Here is a 15,909-nt window from a genome sequence, read left to right as displayed (position 1 = left end):
GCTACAAAAGTCATTACTTGGGATCCATTATTTATGGCTAATATCGGTAAGTTATTTGATTTGAACCCACAAGAAGTGTGTGAGTCATTAAGAGCAATTTATATCAAATTAGGATGCATATGTATTCTGAATAAAACTGTCAATGTCAGTTTTATTTTTTCATTATGCATTCCATTATACCAGGCATGTATTTTAAAATTAATATTTTGGTTATATGTAACTCACTGGCAAAGCATTTCCATGATCTAACAGAGGTTACTTGATTTTTCATTATGCTTTCAGTTTAATAGCAGTAAATGGGTCCTTGAAGAAGCCCTCTACACATACACTGTTTCTCAAAACAGCAGGACTGTTGATTGTCAACTGCCTGCTGATGTTCAGCAGTTTAGTACCATAGATATGATGGGTGAGAAACCAATCATGAAGTGGCAAATAAAGGTAAAAAAGAAAAGATATCCTCATATTTATAAATAAAATACGTATTAAAATTTTATAATGAATTTGTAAAACTACACTTAGAACAGATTATCTGATTATAGAACTACGTATATCTTGAAGGTATCTAAAGGAAGTGAAGAGGAACTAAAAGCCTCTTGATGAAAGTCAAAGAAGAGAGTGAAAACATTGGCTTAAAGCTCAACATTCAGAAAACTAAGATCATGGCATCTGGTCCCATCACTTCATGGGAAATAGATGGGGAAACAGTGGAATCAGTGTCAGACTTTATTTTGGGGGGCTACAAAATCACTGCAGATGGTGACTGCAGCCATGATATTAAAAGACGTTTACTCCTTGAAAGAAAAGTTATGACCAACCTCGATAGCATATTTAAAGCAGAGACATTACTTTGCCAACAAAAGTCTGTCAAGTCAAGGCTATGGTTTTTCCAGTGGTCATGTATGGATGTGAGAGTTGGACTGTGAAGAAAGCTGAGCGCCGAAAAATTGATGCTTTTGAACTGTGGTGTTGGAGAAGATTCTTGAGAGTCCCTTGGACTGCAAGGAGATCCAACCAATCCTTTCTGAAGGAGATCAGCCCTGGGTGTTCTTTGGAAGGAATGATGCTAAAGCTGAAACTCCAGTACTCTGGCCACCTCATGTGAAGAGTTGACTCATTGGCAAAGACTCTGATGCTGGGAGGGATTGGGGGCAGAAGGAGAAGGGGACGACAGAGGATGAGATGGCTGGATGGCATCACCAACTCAATGGACGTGAGTTTGCAAGAACTCCGGGAGATGGTGATGGAAGGGAGGCCTGGCGTGCTGCAATTCATGGAGTTGCAGAGTCGGACACGACTGAGCGACTGAACTGAACTGAAGTGAATGATGGTTATAGGTTCAGTAATCCCAAGATAATGACCATATATGATGGAGCTTGTCAAGTTTGTGGTCTCTATGGAAAGGACTTGTGTACTAGAAAGGTATGTCACTTTTCCATTATTTTCACATTTGCATCATAGGTTTTTTGTTTCTTGTGCTGCTGGAATATTAATGTAGGTTTTTACTTTCATATCACAAATACTAATAGAGAAAAGCCTTTCTCAAGTTTATGTAAGATTAAATCAAAATTGTTCTTCTGCCTATAACTCCTGTTAAAATGGCTGAGTTTCTGCCTTAGAAATTTTGAAGTGACAGGTTGTTTACTCCTGAAACATCAAAACAAGAGGTTCAGGTGGAATTTTCTTTCCTACATACATTTTTAAAGTAGTAATAGTGATTTTCCAATAAAATGCTGCCTCATGGTTACTTAATCTTCTCTGCGGCAAGTGACATGCATTTAGATAAGAGTCTGTAAAATGTGAGGCTAACACTTTCAAAGGGAGTTTCTTATGCCCTCTAAGCTCATTGAAAAATGCAAATATCTACCACTTGAGGGATAACAGAACAGCACGGCCTGGGCTGAAACTTCTCACCCATATCCTTCTTATATAACCTATATCCAGTCCACTAGGCTTATCAACAGGTTTCTTTTCTATGTCAGTTGCTGATTTAAGTGATACCATGTGCGTAATATCACTTGGCTCTTCAGAACTAAGAAGCATATAAAATAGTTTTCATGTATCTGTTGTTCGGTCACTAAGGCATGTCCGACTCTTTGTGCCCCCATAGACTGCAGCATGCTAGGCTTCCCTGTCCTTCACTATCTCCCAGAGTTTGCTCAAATTCATGTCCATTGAGTTGGTGATCCCATATAACCATCTCATCCTCTGCCTCCCTTTCCTCAGATTTAAAAATTTTTTTTCTTGAGATTAACAATCAGATCACATCAATAAGAAATTTCTGTTTTTGAGAAGTTGTTTGATTTTCTTTCCTCCAAATATTACATTTCCGTATGTCCTGAAATAATTACTTTTCAGATGTTGTTATTCACAGTTGTTTTCACCTCTTGGGGCTATTTTGTTCTCATTTTTGTGCAGTGTTCCAAGTGATGTCAAGGAAATTTGGTAGAATGAGCAAACTTTATATATCCTGGACAAAATTTGATCTTCCTAAGTTAAAAATGATTTCTACATTTATGATTCTTTGCATGTCAGCATCTCTCTCCACTATTTTGTGTAATAGTATCCATTATCAAGTATGGATGACTATGCCAGGGATCTGGTTTAGTCCGGCCATGTTCAAAGGACTAGTGGGCTCCCAGAGGAAGGGAGGATAGCTATAAACCAATCTGATTCTTAGATACACAGGGGCAAAGAGTCTGTTTTAATTTCTTTGTAAATAAAACACTTCCTGTGTGAGTTTAGCAGTAAAAAGATAAAAAGAAAAGTGATGCTTTAGTCCATGTAATTTATAAATTATGTTATAATTGTACACAGGTACAATTATATGCATTTTCTTATTCCTTTCATATTGATCAGTTCCATTAACACACAGAGGAAATTATATTTTGTTTTCTAAGATCCATTTATGATCAGAATATACAAAAAATGTTTTCTAAAGTGAAAAAAAAAGTTTGCTAATCAATACAGACTTATAAAATGCATTTGTTGGAATCATCAACATATATGCTGCTTTCTTTTTATGTATTGTGTATTTTTTTTTCCTAAACACTAACTAGTTGTATCTTGATTGGTGTTTTCCTTTTTAAAAATCTCCATTAGGAAAATGTTTGCATTATCAATGGACTCTGCTACATTGAAGGGGATAAAAATCTTACCAGCCCTTGTTCAATTTGTAGAACTAAAATTTCAAAATTTACATGGTCATTTTTAGAAAGTAAGTTATCCTTTTTAATTCAAATATTTAAAAACAATTTAAAATCATGAGTTACATAAATGTTTTTTTAAGATGAACACTGTGTAATTTAGGATTTTTCTTAATTGCATAATTTATTTTGCTGCAAGGAAATATAAGATGAAATGTTTTTATTATATATAATCTCTATGATTGTAGTACAATAGATATGGGATTTTTATTTTAATATGTAATAAAGAACACAAACCAAGCCCTATTATTCTGTGAAATTCTGAGCATAATATTCAGTATGGATTATTTCTGGATGCTTTGTTCCACCTAAAAAAACTACCCAAATTATAGTCATGTACCACATAATTTCTTTACTTCTTTATATATAACCGTGTATGATTCTACATAGGTGTTCCTCACATTCTCTTTTTTCATAAGGCCAGGCATCACAAAATATAACCAGATATAATTATTCCCTGGTCCCATGTAATTTTATCTAAGGAGTCATAAAGCCTTATATTTACATAGTGCTTTGTAATGTCACCATGTATGTTACCAAATGTGCAAATTTCATTACTGTGTTAGATCATATGTCAAAGGAGTCATTACTCAGGTACAAGACTTGGGATACTATGGGAAGACAGTGGAAATGTGGGGAAGTATTTAGTGCAAGAAACAAGAGAAACACAATGTAACTTCTGAATTGGTGTCTGTTTTTAATGGCTTTGGTATGACTGATTCATCATAAATTCACAGTGTTCAAAGACATAAGGGGCAATGAATTATCTGTTCCAAGACCCCCATATTGAAAGGTGGGGAAATTAAAATCAGTGAATATTATAAGGACATACAGGCGCAGAATGGGAGTCAAAACCAAAGTTGCTTTCATCAGTGCATTTTCGATGAAAGCAGAGTGTGTCCAGTAAAATAAAAAGGAGTGTTCTGTTAAGTCAGTTGGTAAGGAAGGAAACTTTCTTACTATGACAACATAAAAAGATGTTTTAAATCACTTGATGAGCATAAAGGGAACACTGTCCACAACATAGCCATGGTCCCTTAGAAGATTCCATTCTAGTCTGGGAGCCTGGACACAAGAAGGACCTCTGAGGAGCTGAGAATTTGTATGACTAAATGCCTCCCAATTATTGTAATTGGGGAGGGGAGTACAGAGAGGTAAGCTCAGGGGAGTCAAATGAATAGTCCCATTTCAGATGGTGAGGGAGAAAAAGAAAGGAGGTGTGAGGGAGAGAGTAAAGCTGAAAAGAATAGATAGCGAGGAAGAAACATTGAAAGAGCAAGAAGTGAGACAGTCAACACGGAGAAGTGATTCCAGGCCAAAGAGGGGAGCATCTTATCTGGGCAATGCAAATGTATTTATGTAATATGATATAACCAAAGTGCTTTTGCACTCTCATCAGTTCAATTCAGTTCAGTTGCTCAGTCGTGTCCAACTCTTTGCAACCCCATGAACTGCAGCATGCCAGGCTTCCCTGTCCATCACCAACTGCTGGAGTTTACACAAACTCATGTCCATTGAATTGGTGATGCCATCTAACCATCTCATCTTCTGATGTCTGCTTCTCCTCCTGCGCTCAATCTTTCCCAGCATCAGGGTCTTTTCAAATGAGTCAGCACTTTGCATCAGGTAGCCAAAATATTGGAGTTTCAGCTTCAACATCAGTCCTTTCAGTGAACACCCAGGACTGATCTCCTTTAGGATGGACTGATTGGATCTCCTTGCAGCCCAAGGGACTCTGAAGTGTCTTCTCCAACACCACAGTTCAAAAGCATCAATTCTTCAGCACTCAGCTTTCTTTATAGGACACTCTCACATCCATTCATGACTATTGGAGAAAACATGGCCTTGACTAGACAGACCTTTGTTGACAAAGTAATGTCTCTGCTTTTTAATATGCTGTCTAGGTTGGTCATAACTTTCCATCCAAGGAGTAAGCATCTTTTAATTTCATGGCTGCAATCACCATCTGCAGTGATTTTGGAGCCCAGAAAAATAAAGTCAGCCACTGTTTCCACTGTTTCCCCATCTATTTCCCATGAAGTGATGGGACCGGATCCCATGATCTTCATTTTCTGAATATTGAGCTTTAAGGCAACTTTTTCACTCTCCTCTTTCACTTTTATCAAGAGGCTCTTTAGTTCTTCTTCACTTTCTGCCATAAGGGTGGTGTCATTTGCATATCTGATGTTATTGATATTTCTCCTGGCAATCTTGTTTCCAGCTTGTGCCTCATCCAGCCCAGTGTTTATCATGATATACTCTGCATAGAAGTTAAATAAGCAGGGTGACAATATATAGCCTTGACGTACTCCTTTTCCTATTTGAAACCAGTCTGTTGTTCCATGTCCAGTTCTAACTGTTGCTTCCTGACCTGCATGCAGATTTCTCAAGAGGCAGGTCAGGTGGTCTGTATTCCCATCTCTTTCAGAATTTTCCATAGTTTATTGTGATCCACACAGTCAAAGGCTTTGGAAATGTCAATAAATCAGAAAGAGATGTTTTTCTGGAACTCTCTTGCTTTTTCAATGATCCAGTGGATGCTGGCAATTTGATCTCTGGTTCCTCTACCTTTTCTAAAACCAGCTTGAACATCTGGAAGTTCATGGTTCACGTATTGCTGAAGCCTGGCTAGGAGAATTTTGAGCATCACTTTACTAGTGTGTGAGATGAGTGCAATTGTGCAGTAGTTTGAGCATTCTTTGGCATTGCCTTTCTTTGGGATTGGAATGAAAACTGACCTTTTCCAGTCCTGTGGCCACTGCTGAGTTTTCCAAATTTGCTGACATATTGAGTGCAGCACTTTCACAGCATCATCTTTCAGGATTTGAAATAGTTCAACTGGAATTCCATCACCTCCACTAGCTTTGTTCATAGTGATGCTTCCTAAGACCCACTTGACTTCACATTCCAGGATGTCTGGCTCTAGGTGAGTGATCACACCATCGTTATTATCTGAGTCGTGAACATCTTTTTTGTACAGCTCTTCCATGTATTCTTGCCACCTCCTCTTAGTATCTTCTGCTTCTGTTAGGTGCATACCATTTCTGTCCTTTATCAAGCCCATCTTTGCATGAAATGTTCCCTTGGTATCTCTAATTTTCTTGAAGAAATCTCTAGTCTTTCCCATTCTATTGTTTTCCTCTATTTCTTTGCACTGATTGCTGAGGAAGGCTTTCTTATCTCTCCTTGCTATTCTTTGAAACTCTGCATTCAGATGCTTATATCTTTCATTTTCTCCTTTGCTTTTCACTTCTCTTCTTTTCACAGCTACTTGTAAGGCCTCCTCAGACAACCATTTTGCTTTGTTGCATTTCTTTTCCAAGTGGATGGTCTTAATCCCTGTCTCCTGTACAATGTCACAAACCTCTGTCCATAGTTCATCAGGTACTCGATCAGATCTAGTCCCTTAAATCTATTTCTCACTTCCACTGTACAGTCATAAGGGATTCGATTTAGGTCAGACCTGAATGATCTAGTGGTTTTCCCTACTTTCTTCAGTTTCAGTCTGAATTTGGCAATAAGGAGTTCATGATCTGAGCCACAGTCGGCTCCCGGTCTTGTTTTTGTTAACTCTATAGAGCTTCTCCATCTTTGGCTGCAAAGAATATAATCAATCTGATTTTGGTGTTGACCATCTGGTGATGTCCATGCGTAGAGTCTTCCCTTGTGTTGTTGGAAGAGGGTGTTTGCTATGACCAGTGCGTTCTCTTGGCAAAACTCTATTAGTCTTTGCCCTGCTTCATTCTGTACTCCAAGGCCAAATTTGCCTGTTACTCCAGGTTTCTTGACTTCCTACTTTTGCATTCCAGTCCCCTATAATGAAAAGGACATCTTTTTTGGGTGTTAGTTCTAAAAGGTCTTGTAGGTCTTCATAGAACTGTGCAACTTCAGCTTTTTCGGTGTTACTGGTGGGGGCATAGACTTGGATTACTGTGATATTGAATGGTTTCCCTTGGAAACGGATAGAGATCATTCTGTCGTTTTTGAGACTGCATCCTAATATTGCATTTTGGACTCTTTTGTGGACTATGATGGCTACTCCATTTCTTCTAAGGGATTCCTGCCCACAGTAGTAGATATAATGGTCATCTGACTTAAATTCACCCATTCCAGTCCATCTTAATTCCCTGATTCCTAGCATGTCGACATTCACTCTTGCCATCTCCTATTTGTCCACTTCCAATTTGCCTTGATTCATGGGCCTAACATTCCAGATCCCTGTGCAATATTGCTCTTTACCGCATCGGATCTTGCTTCTATCACCAGTCACATCCACAACTGAGTGTTGTTTTTGGTTTGGCTTCATCCCTTCATTCTTTCTGGAGTTATTTCTCCACTGATCTTCAGTAGCATATTGGGCACCTATCGACCTGGGGAGTTCATCTTTTAGTGTCCTATCTCTTTGCCTTTTCATACTGTTCATGGGGTTCTCAAGGCAGGAATACTGAAGTGGTTTGCCATTCCCTTCTCCAGTGGACCACATACTGTCAGACCTCTCCACCATGACCTGTCCATCTTGGGTGGCCCCACATGGCATGGCTTAGTTTCATTGAGTTAGACAAGTCTGTGGTCCATGTGATCAGACTGGCTAGTTATCTGTGATTGTGGTTTCAGTCTGTCTGCACCACATTCAAGGTAAGAGAAACCCAAGTAAGATGGGAGGTGCTGATAGAGAGCATCAAAGGACAGACAGACTGAAACCACAATCACAGACACTCTCATACCAAAGCCTGAATTCTGGTACCTGTCAATTTTACATTTTCTAAGAATGGAATCTAATTTATTTGAAATATTTTACAAAATTTGTGAAAGTAGGTAATAGCAATTTTAAGAGTTCAGAACTCATCAAAATGGATCAGTGGTAGCTCTCTGCATCACAGTTTCTCTCTGCATCACAGTTTCTCTTTTCTATGCAGGTTTAAAAGTTAAATGTTTTCTCTGTTACAGAAAATCAACCCCCAGTGATTCAAATTGCGTAATATAGATTACAGACATTTTCCGGGGAGAACTTTGTGTACCGTTTCACAGCTTTTGATCCAGAAGGCTCTGACATTCATTTTATCTTGGACTCCGGCCCCAGAGGAGCAAATATATCCTCTGCAGGACTTCTTATGTGGAACAAACCCCCCAGAAATTAACGCTGCACATTAATGATGACTGCAATGCTGAAACTAGAGTCATGATTGAGGTAGTATTTATAATTGTACAAGTTAATAAATAGTCTTAATAGCTACATTAAATTTAAAATAGAAATTGTTCAACACATCATGGAAAATTTAACTGTCAAAATTTTAACTATTTTTTGGCAAATCTGAAACCTTAGAGAAAGTCTCAATTTTATGTATCTAAATTACTAATTCCTAGAGCATTTTCTTCCGCACTTAACCGTAACAATAAAAATGCATTCTTGTCCACCTTTGTGAAAGATCTGTGGTAAACCTAAGATTGCTAATTATGTCCTTTTCTTTCAAGTCAAGTAGTATTAGAGGTTGAATTAGATATCAGGATTATAAATTTAATCACTCAGCTGTATATCCAAAACTAACACAATATTGTAAATCAACTATATTTCAATTAAAAGGGTTATAAATATTAGATTTGAAATAGCTAGTTGCAAATTGTATTTTCTTTTACTTATTTTGTTTTGTATATTCACATGAAACTTGGGATACACTCATACAGAAGTAATGGTATGGAGGACGGTTATGTACTATGTCATGTTAACTAAATAACTTAAGTGACTATTTCCTCTCTAGATCTTGGCATAAGTCAGGTGACTAACTGCTTTCCACTTTTAAGATTTTTATTTTTCCAGTTGTTTGGCTTACATTATAGAAATTGATCATCTTGTGACATTTTCAAAATGTATCCCCAGCATTCATATTTTGGCTATGTTCTTGAGTGTGGGCATAGTTTTATTAAATTATCTTTAAAAATACTATTTTACATTAAATGTATACATATAATTTTGCATAATGTGTGATATGGTCCTATTAGCACATACAAATACATGCCTGTCATGATTTCTCAGATATAAACTGAAGATATTTTACAGCAAAATAAAGCCTTTACTTTTTGTTTATTTTGCAGGTGACTGTGATGTCTTGTGATTGCTTAAATGGGGGATCATGTGTGTCTGACACTAAATTTCCTCCAGGAAGTGGAGCATACCTATGTGTCTGCCTGCCTGGTTTTCATGGAGATCTTTGCGAAAAGAATGTCACTGAATGCCAATTGAACCCCTGTGGTCTTGGCAGATGCATTAGAGGTTTACACAGTTATTCTTGTAATTGTCCACCTGAGCTCAAAGGTAAATTCTGGTTCCTCATGAATGAAATTCAGATGTGAATAAATTAGAAATGAAAGATCTTTGGCTTTCTATGTAACCTACACAGTACTCAAGCAAATGTATGATCTCAAAAGATTTTAATGCACCCCTTAAAATTCTAGTAGAATTCATCACAAATACATTTGCTATCTGTAGCCTTTTTAAAGTGTACATTGCTTATGTATACTCTTAGATTTTTGTTCACTTTTATAGTTTGGCAATATTCTATGTCTATATTGTATTTTGCAGGTTCCTAAACCGTCTAGTCAAGGCTATGGTTTTTCCTGTGGTCATGTATGGATGTGAGAGTTGGACTATGAAGAAGGCTGAGTGCTGAAGAATTGATGCTTTTGAACTGTGGTGTTGGAGAAGACTCTTTGAGAGTCCCTTGGATTGCAAGGAGATCCAACCAGTCCATTCTGAAGGAGATCAGCCCTGGGTGTTCTTTGGAAGGAATGATGCTAAAGCTGAAACTCCAGTACTTGGGCCACCTCATGTGAAGAGTTGCCTCATTGGAAAATACTCTGATGCTGGGAGGGATTGGGGGCAAGAGGAGAAGGGGACGACAGAGGATGAGATGGCTGGATGGCATCACGGACTCGATGGACGTGAGTCTGAGTGAACTCCGGGAGTTGGCGATGGACAGGGAGGCCTGGCGTGCTGCGATTCATGGGGTCACAAAGAGTCGGACACGACTGAGTGACTGAACTGAACTGAACTGAAACACTTCTATCTATATTTGGTAGGTAGAAATATATTTAAATGTATTACTATTGAAATATGATATAGAGTAACAGAAATTTCCCATAAGAAATATAAAAATTATCATCTAAGAATTTTATTGATAATTCATTTACTTAAAAAAACATCATGATGTAAGAGTTGAAATCAAATTGAAATGTTAGAATACCTGTTAACTCATTAATATCCTAAAATGTCTGATTCCAGAAACTCCAGATAAATATGACTAACAACTTTAATTTCCCAAGGCTTAAAAAAACTCATACCAATATTTTTTAATGAAAATAGATATAAATATTTTAAAATATATATATATATATATAAGTAAAGGTCCAGCTATTGAGCTGATGTTTTCCTTGAAGTCATCTATTTTTAACATTTTACTAGAACTTAGCAGGACGTTTAGGTGTCTTTTAATTTTCTTCAGCATTTTAAAATATCAGTTTTATTTTTGGGGTTATTTTGCCATGCCACACACTACTTTTGAAAGAATTCACATGTTGATTTCTTCATGAATTTTACTGTAATAGGGGTTACCATCGTTAATGACTATGAACATATTCATTCAAATAAGTTGTTAAACATTTCAAAAAGCAACACTTCCACACAAAAATTGTATTGAAGAAAGACTGACTTTCCTAGAACACTGCAAAATTTCAATGGATTTTTATAGCCAATGCTATAACTGGACTGAATAAGTTGTCCTTTAAGCTAAGCAGGCAACCATCCTAATAACTTCTTTAAAAGATCGTTGAGTATTTTTTAACAAAGTACAAATTACTGCTATAATATGGTAATTTTTGCTTTGAAATATTAATGGCCTTCTTAAGTCTTATTTATAGGGTAAAGCTTATATACTTAAGGATCTTGCATTATGTTAAATAAAATCTAAATAATAACCTTATATTTAAATGCATAGTCGATTTTTAAATCAGTACTCTTATTTCCTTTTTTATATGACAGGTTTGGGGAGTTACCAGGACATACATAAAGAGTAAAAGAAATCAATCTTTGATTTGACATATAGTGTTTTTCGAATTAACACTTTGAATTCTCAATGTATATTTTATTTAGGCTAAAGTTGCCAGGAAGATGTTGATGAGTGTGAATCCAGGCCTTGCTTTCCAGGAGCAGAGTGCCTCAATACTTTTGGTTCCTATCATTGCCATTCACATCCAAAAGGATTTTTTGGTGATGGAAAAACAGGTCATGGTAAAAGTCCCCATCTTCTAGCACGATTTTTTTTTTTTTTGCTGCATTTAATTAATTCAAATCACTCAGTTCCATTCTCTCTTGTACTCATGCATTCATTCAGTACCATGCACTAAGCTATTCGCATAGGATACAGAAATATATATCTTCTGACCTAATAGGTTAGAGTGTAGTAGCAGGAAATGTAATTACATAGTTCAGTATGATCTGTGTCTTTCAATAAAAGTGTCTAGAGAGAATAGTAGGAACACTACAGGGAATCATGTCTACCTTGAGGGATAATGAAAAGTTTTTAAAGGAAGTATCACTATAGCTGAATCTGATGTTTCTAATCAAGAAAGAGAGAGACAGTCTAGGCAGAGGAAACAGCAGGAGCAAAGGCATGGAATATTACAGCACACCGTGGGCACTGTGACTAGCTCAGTGTGCTTGGAATAGAGAGGGTAAGGGGGGCTGCTACAAAAATCAGGCGTATGAGGTGGACAGATCAGTGACAAACGATGAGAGACATGATAAGGTTTACATCTGAGAAACTCTACCTAAAAGCACTGTGGAGGACAGATCAGTTACAGGTAAGGAACTGTTCAAGTGTGCGGATGGGTAGAAGAGTTAACAATATTACAAACATAGGGCTTCCCAGGTGGCACTGGTGGTAAAGAACCCGCCTGCCACTGCAGGAGATGTAGGAGACCTGGGTTTGATCCCTGGGTTGGGAAGATCCCCGGGAGGAGGAAATGGCAACCCACTCCAGTATTCTTGCCTGGAGAATCCCATGGACAGAGGAGCCTGGCAGGCTACCGTCCATAGGGTCACAGAGTCAGACATGACTGAAGCGACTTGGCACGCATGCAGGAAGGGCGTGAAGATATTCTGACCTAAGATTAGGATGAAAGAGACACTAAAGAAGAAATTTGATTCTATTTCTTCAGACTCACAGACATGGAAAACAAACTTGTGGTTACCAAAGGGAAGAGGGAGGTGGGGAGGGACAAATTAGGGGTGTGGGATTAACAGAAACAAACTACTATACTTAAAATAGACAAGCAACAAAGTATACTGTATGGCCCAAGGAATTACACCCACTGTCTTATAATAACTTATAATGGAGTATAATTTGCAAAAATACTGAATCACTAAGCTACACACCTGAAACTGACACAATACTGTAAATTAACTGTTGTTGTTTTTGTTCAGTTGCTCAGTCATGTCTGACTCTTTGCAACCCCATGAACCGCAGCACGCTAGGCCTCCCTATCCATCACCAACTCCCGGAGTCCACCCAAATCCATGTCCACTGAGTTGGTGATGCCATCCAACCATCTTATCCTCTCTCATCCCCTTCAACTCCTGCCCTCAATCTTTCCCAGCATCAGGGTCTTTTCAAATGAGTCAGCTCTTCACATCAGGTGGCCAAAGTATCGGAGTTTCAGCCTCCACATCAGTCCTTCCAATGAACAGGGACTGATCTCCTTTAGGATGGACTGGTTGGATCTCCTTGCAGCCCAAGGGACTCTCAAGAGTCTTCTCCACACCACAGTACAAAAACATCAATTTTTCAGCACTCAGCTTTCTTTATAGTCCAACTCTCACATGCATACATGACCACTGGAAAAGTCATAGCCTTGACTAGACAGACATTTGTTGACAAAGTAATGTCTCTGCTTTTTAATATGCTGTCTGGGTTGGTCTTACCTTTCCTTCCCAGGATTAAGCATCTTTTAATTTCATGGCTGTAATCACCATCTGCAGTGATTTTGGAGCCCAGAAAAATAGTCAGCCACTGTTTCCCCATCTATTTCCCATGAAGTGATGTGACTGGATGCCATGATCTTCATTTTCTGAATGCTAAGCTTTAAGGCAATTTTTTTCACTCTCCTCTTTCACTTTCTTCAAGAGGCTCTTTAGTTCTTCACTTTCTGCCATAAGGGTGGTGTCATTTGCATATCTGAGGTTATTGATATTTCTCCCAGCAATCTTGATTCCAGCTTGTGCTTCCTCCAGCCAGGCGTTTCTCATGATGTACTTTGCATATAAGTTAAATAAGCAGGGTGACAATATATAGCCTTTATGTGCTCCTTTCCTATTTGGAACCAATCTGTTGTTCCATGTCCAGTTCTAACTGTTGCTTCCTGACTTGTATACAGGTTTCTCAAGAGGCAGGTCAGGTGGTCTGGTATTCCCATCTCTTTCAGAATTTTCCATAGTTTATTGTGATCCACACAGTCAAAGGCTTTGGCATAGTCAATAAAGCAGAAATAGATGTTTTTCTGGAACTCTCTTGCTTTTCCATGATCCAGTGGATGCTCGCAATTTGATCTCTGGTTCCTCTGCCTTTTCTAAAACCAGCTGGAACATCAGGAAGTTCATGGTTCACGTATTGCTGAAGTCTAGCTTGGAGAATTTTGGGCATTACTTTACTAGCATGTGAGATGAGTGCAATTGTGCAGTAGTTTGAGCATTCTTTGGCATTGCCTTTCTTTGGGATTGGAATGAAAACTGACCTTTTCCAGTCCTGTGGTCACTGTTGTTTTCCAAATTTGCTGACATATTGAGTGCAGCACTTTCACAGCATCATCTTTCAGGATCTGAAATAGCTCAACTAAAATTCCATCACCTCCACTAGCTTTGTTCATAGTGATGCTTTCTAAGGCCCACTTGACCACATTCCAGGATGTCTGGCTCTAGGTGAGTGATCACACCATCGTGATTATCTGGGTCATGAAGATCTATTTTGTACAGTTCTTGTGTGTATTCTTGCCACCTCTTTTTAAAAAAATTTTACTTTATTTTTCTTTACAATACTGTATTGGTTTTGCCATACATCAACATGAATCCGCCACGGGTGTACACGTGTTCCCAATCCTGAGCTCCCCTCCCACCTCCCTACCCATACCATCTGTCTGGGTCATCCCAGTGCACCAGCCCCAAGCATCCTGTATCCTGCATCGAACCTTGACTGGTGATTTGTTTCTTATATGATATTATCCATGTTTCAATGCCATTCTCCCAAATCATCCCACCCTCTCCCTCCCCACAGAGTCCAAAAGACTGTTCGATACATCTGTGTCTCTTTTGCTGTCTTGCATACAGGGTTATCATTACCATCTTTCTAAATTCCATATATATGTGTTAGTATGCTGTATTAGCGTTTTTCTTTCTGGCTTACTTCACTCTGTATAATCGGCTCCAGTTTCATCCACCTCATTAGAACTGATTCAAATGTATTCTTTTTAATGGCTGAGTAATATTCCATTGTGTATATGTACCACCTCTATGACCCACCTCCCAGAATACTGGAAATAAAAGCAAAAATAAACAAATGGGATCTAATTAAAATTAAAAGCTTCTGCACAACAAAGGAAACTATAAGCAAGGTGAAAAGACAGCCTTCGGAATGGGAGAAAATAATAGCAAATGAAGCAACTGACAAACAACTAATCTCAAAAATATACAAGCAACTCCTGCAGCTCAATTCCAGAAAAATAAACGACCTAATCAAAAAATGGGCCAAAGAACTAAATGGACATTTCTCCAGAGAAGACATACAGATGGCTAACAAACTGATGAAAAGATGCTCAACATCGCTCATTATCAGAGAAACGCAAATCAAAACCACAATGAGGTACCATTTCACACCAGTCAGAATGGCTGAGATCCAAAAGTCTACAAGCAATAAATGCTGGAGAGGGTGTGGAGAAAAGGGAATCCTCTTACACTGTTGGTGGGAATGCAAACTAGTATAGCCACTATGGAGAACAGTGTGGAGATTCCTTAAAAACTGGAAATAGAACTGCCTTATGACACAGCAATGCCACTGCTGGTCATAAACACTGAGGAAACCAGAATTGAAAGAGACATATGTACCCCAATGTTCATCGCAGCACTGTTTTTAATAGCCAGGACATGGAAACAACCTAGATGTCCATTAGCAGATGAATGGATAAGAAAGCTGTGGTACATATACACAATGGAGTATTACTCAGCCACCTCTTCTTAATATCTTCTGCTTCTGTTAGGTCCATACTATTTATGTCCTTTATTGAGCCTATCTTTGCATGAAATATTCCCTTGGTATCTCTAATTTTCTTGAAGAGATCTCTAGTCTTTCCCATTCTATTGTTTTCCTCTATTTCTTTGCATTGATTGCTGGGAAGGCTTTCTTATCTCTGCTTGCTATTCTTTGGAACTCTGCATTCAAATGGGTATATCTTTGTTTTCTCCTTTGCTTTTTGCTTCTCTTCTTTGTACAGCTATTTGTAAGGCCTCCTTAGATAGCCATTGTGCTTTTTTGCATTTTTCTTGGGGATGTTCTTGATTCCTGTCTCCTATACAATGTCAGGAACCTCGGTCTATAGTTCATCAGGCATTTTGTCTATCAGATCTATTCCCTTAAATCTATTTCTCACTTCCACTGTACAAACTTAA

The 15,909-nt window shown here is 38.1% G+C and overlaps 1 protein-coding gene across 1 annotated transcript in view; it reads left to right on the top strand.

Annotated features, from left to right (window-relative positions):
• The window catches only part of VWDE (von Willebrand factor D and EGF domains), a 97,378-nt gene that overhangs the window by 26,138 nt on the left and 55,331 nt on the right, over positions 1–15,909 (top strand). The window contains 6 exon segments of the mRNA XM_027969095.1: positions 278–443; positions 1,320–1,419; positions 3,100–3,214; positions 8,151–8,321; positions 8,324–8,391; positions 9,294–9,513. Coding sequence (XP_027824896.1) covers positions 278–443; positions 1,320–1,419; positions 3,100–3,214; positions 8,151–8,321; positions 8,324–8,391; positions 9,294–9,513 — 840 coding nt within the window.

The sequence above is a fragment of the Ovis aries genome, chromosome 4 (genome assembly GCF_016772045.2).
Source record: "Ovis aries strain OAR_USU_Benz2616 breed Rambouillet chromosome 4, ARS-UI_Ramb_v3.0, whole genome shotgun sequence".
Classification (NCBI taxonomy): Eukaryota; Metazoa; Chordata; class Mammalia; order Artiodactyla; family Bovidae; genus Ovis; species Ovis aries.
Note: the sequence above shows the minus strand (reverse complement) of the source record. Positions and strands in the feature narration are given on the sequence as shown.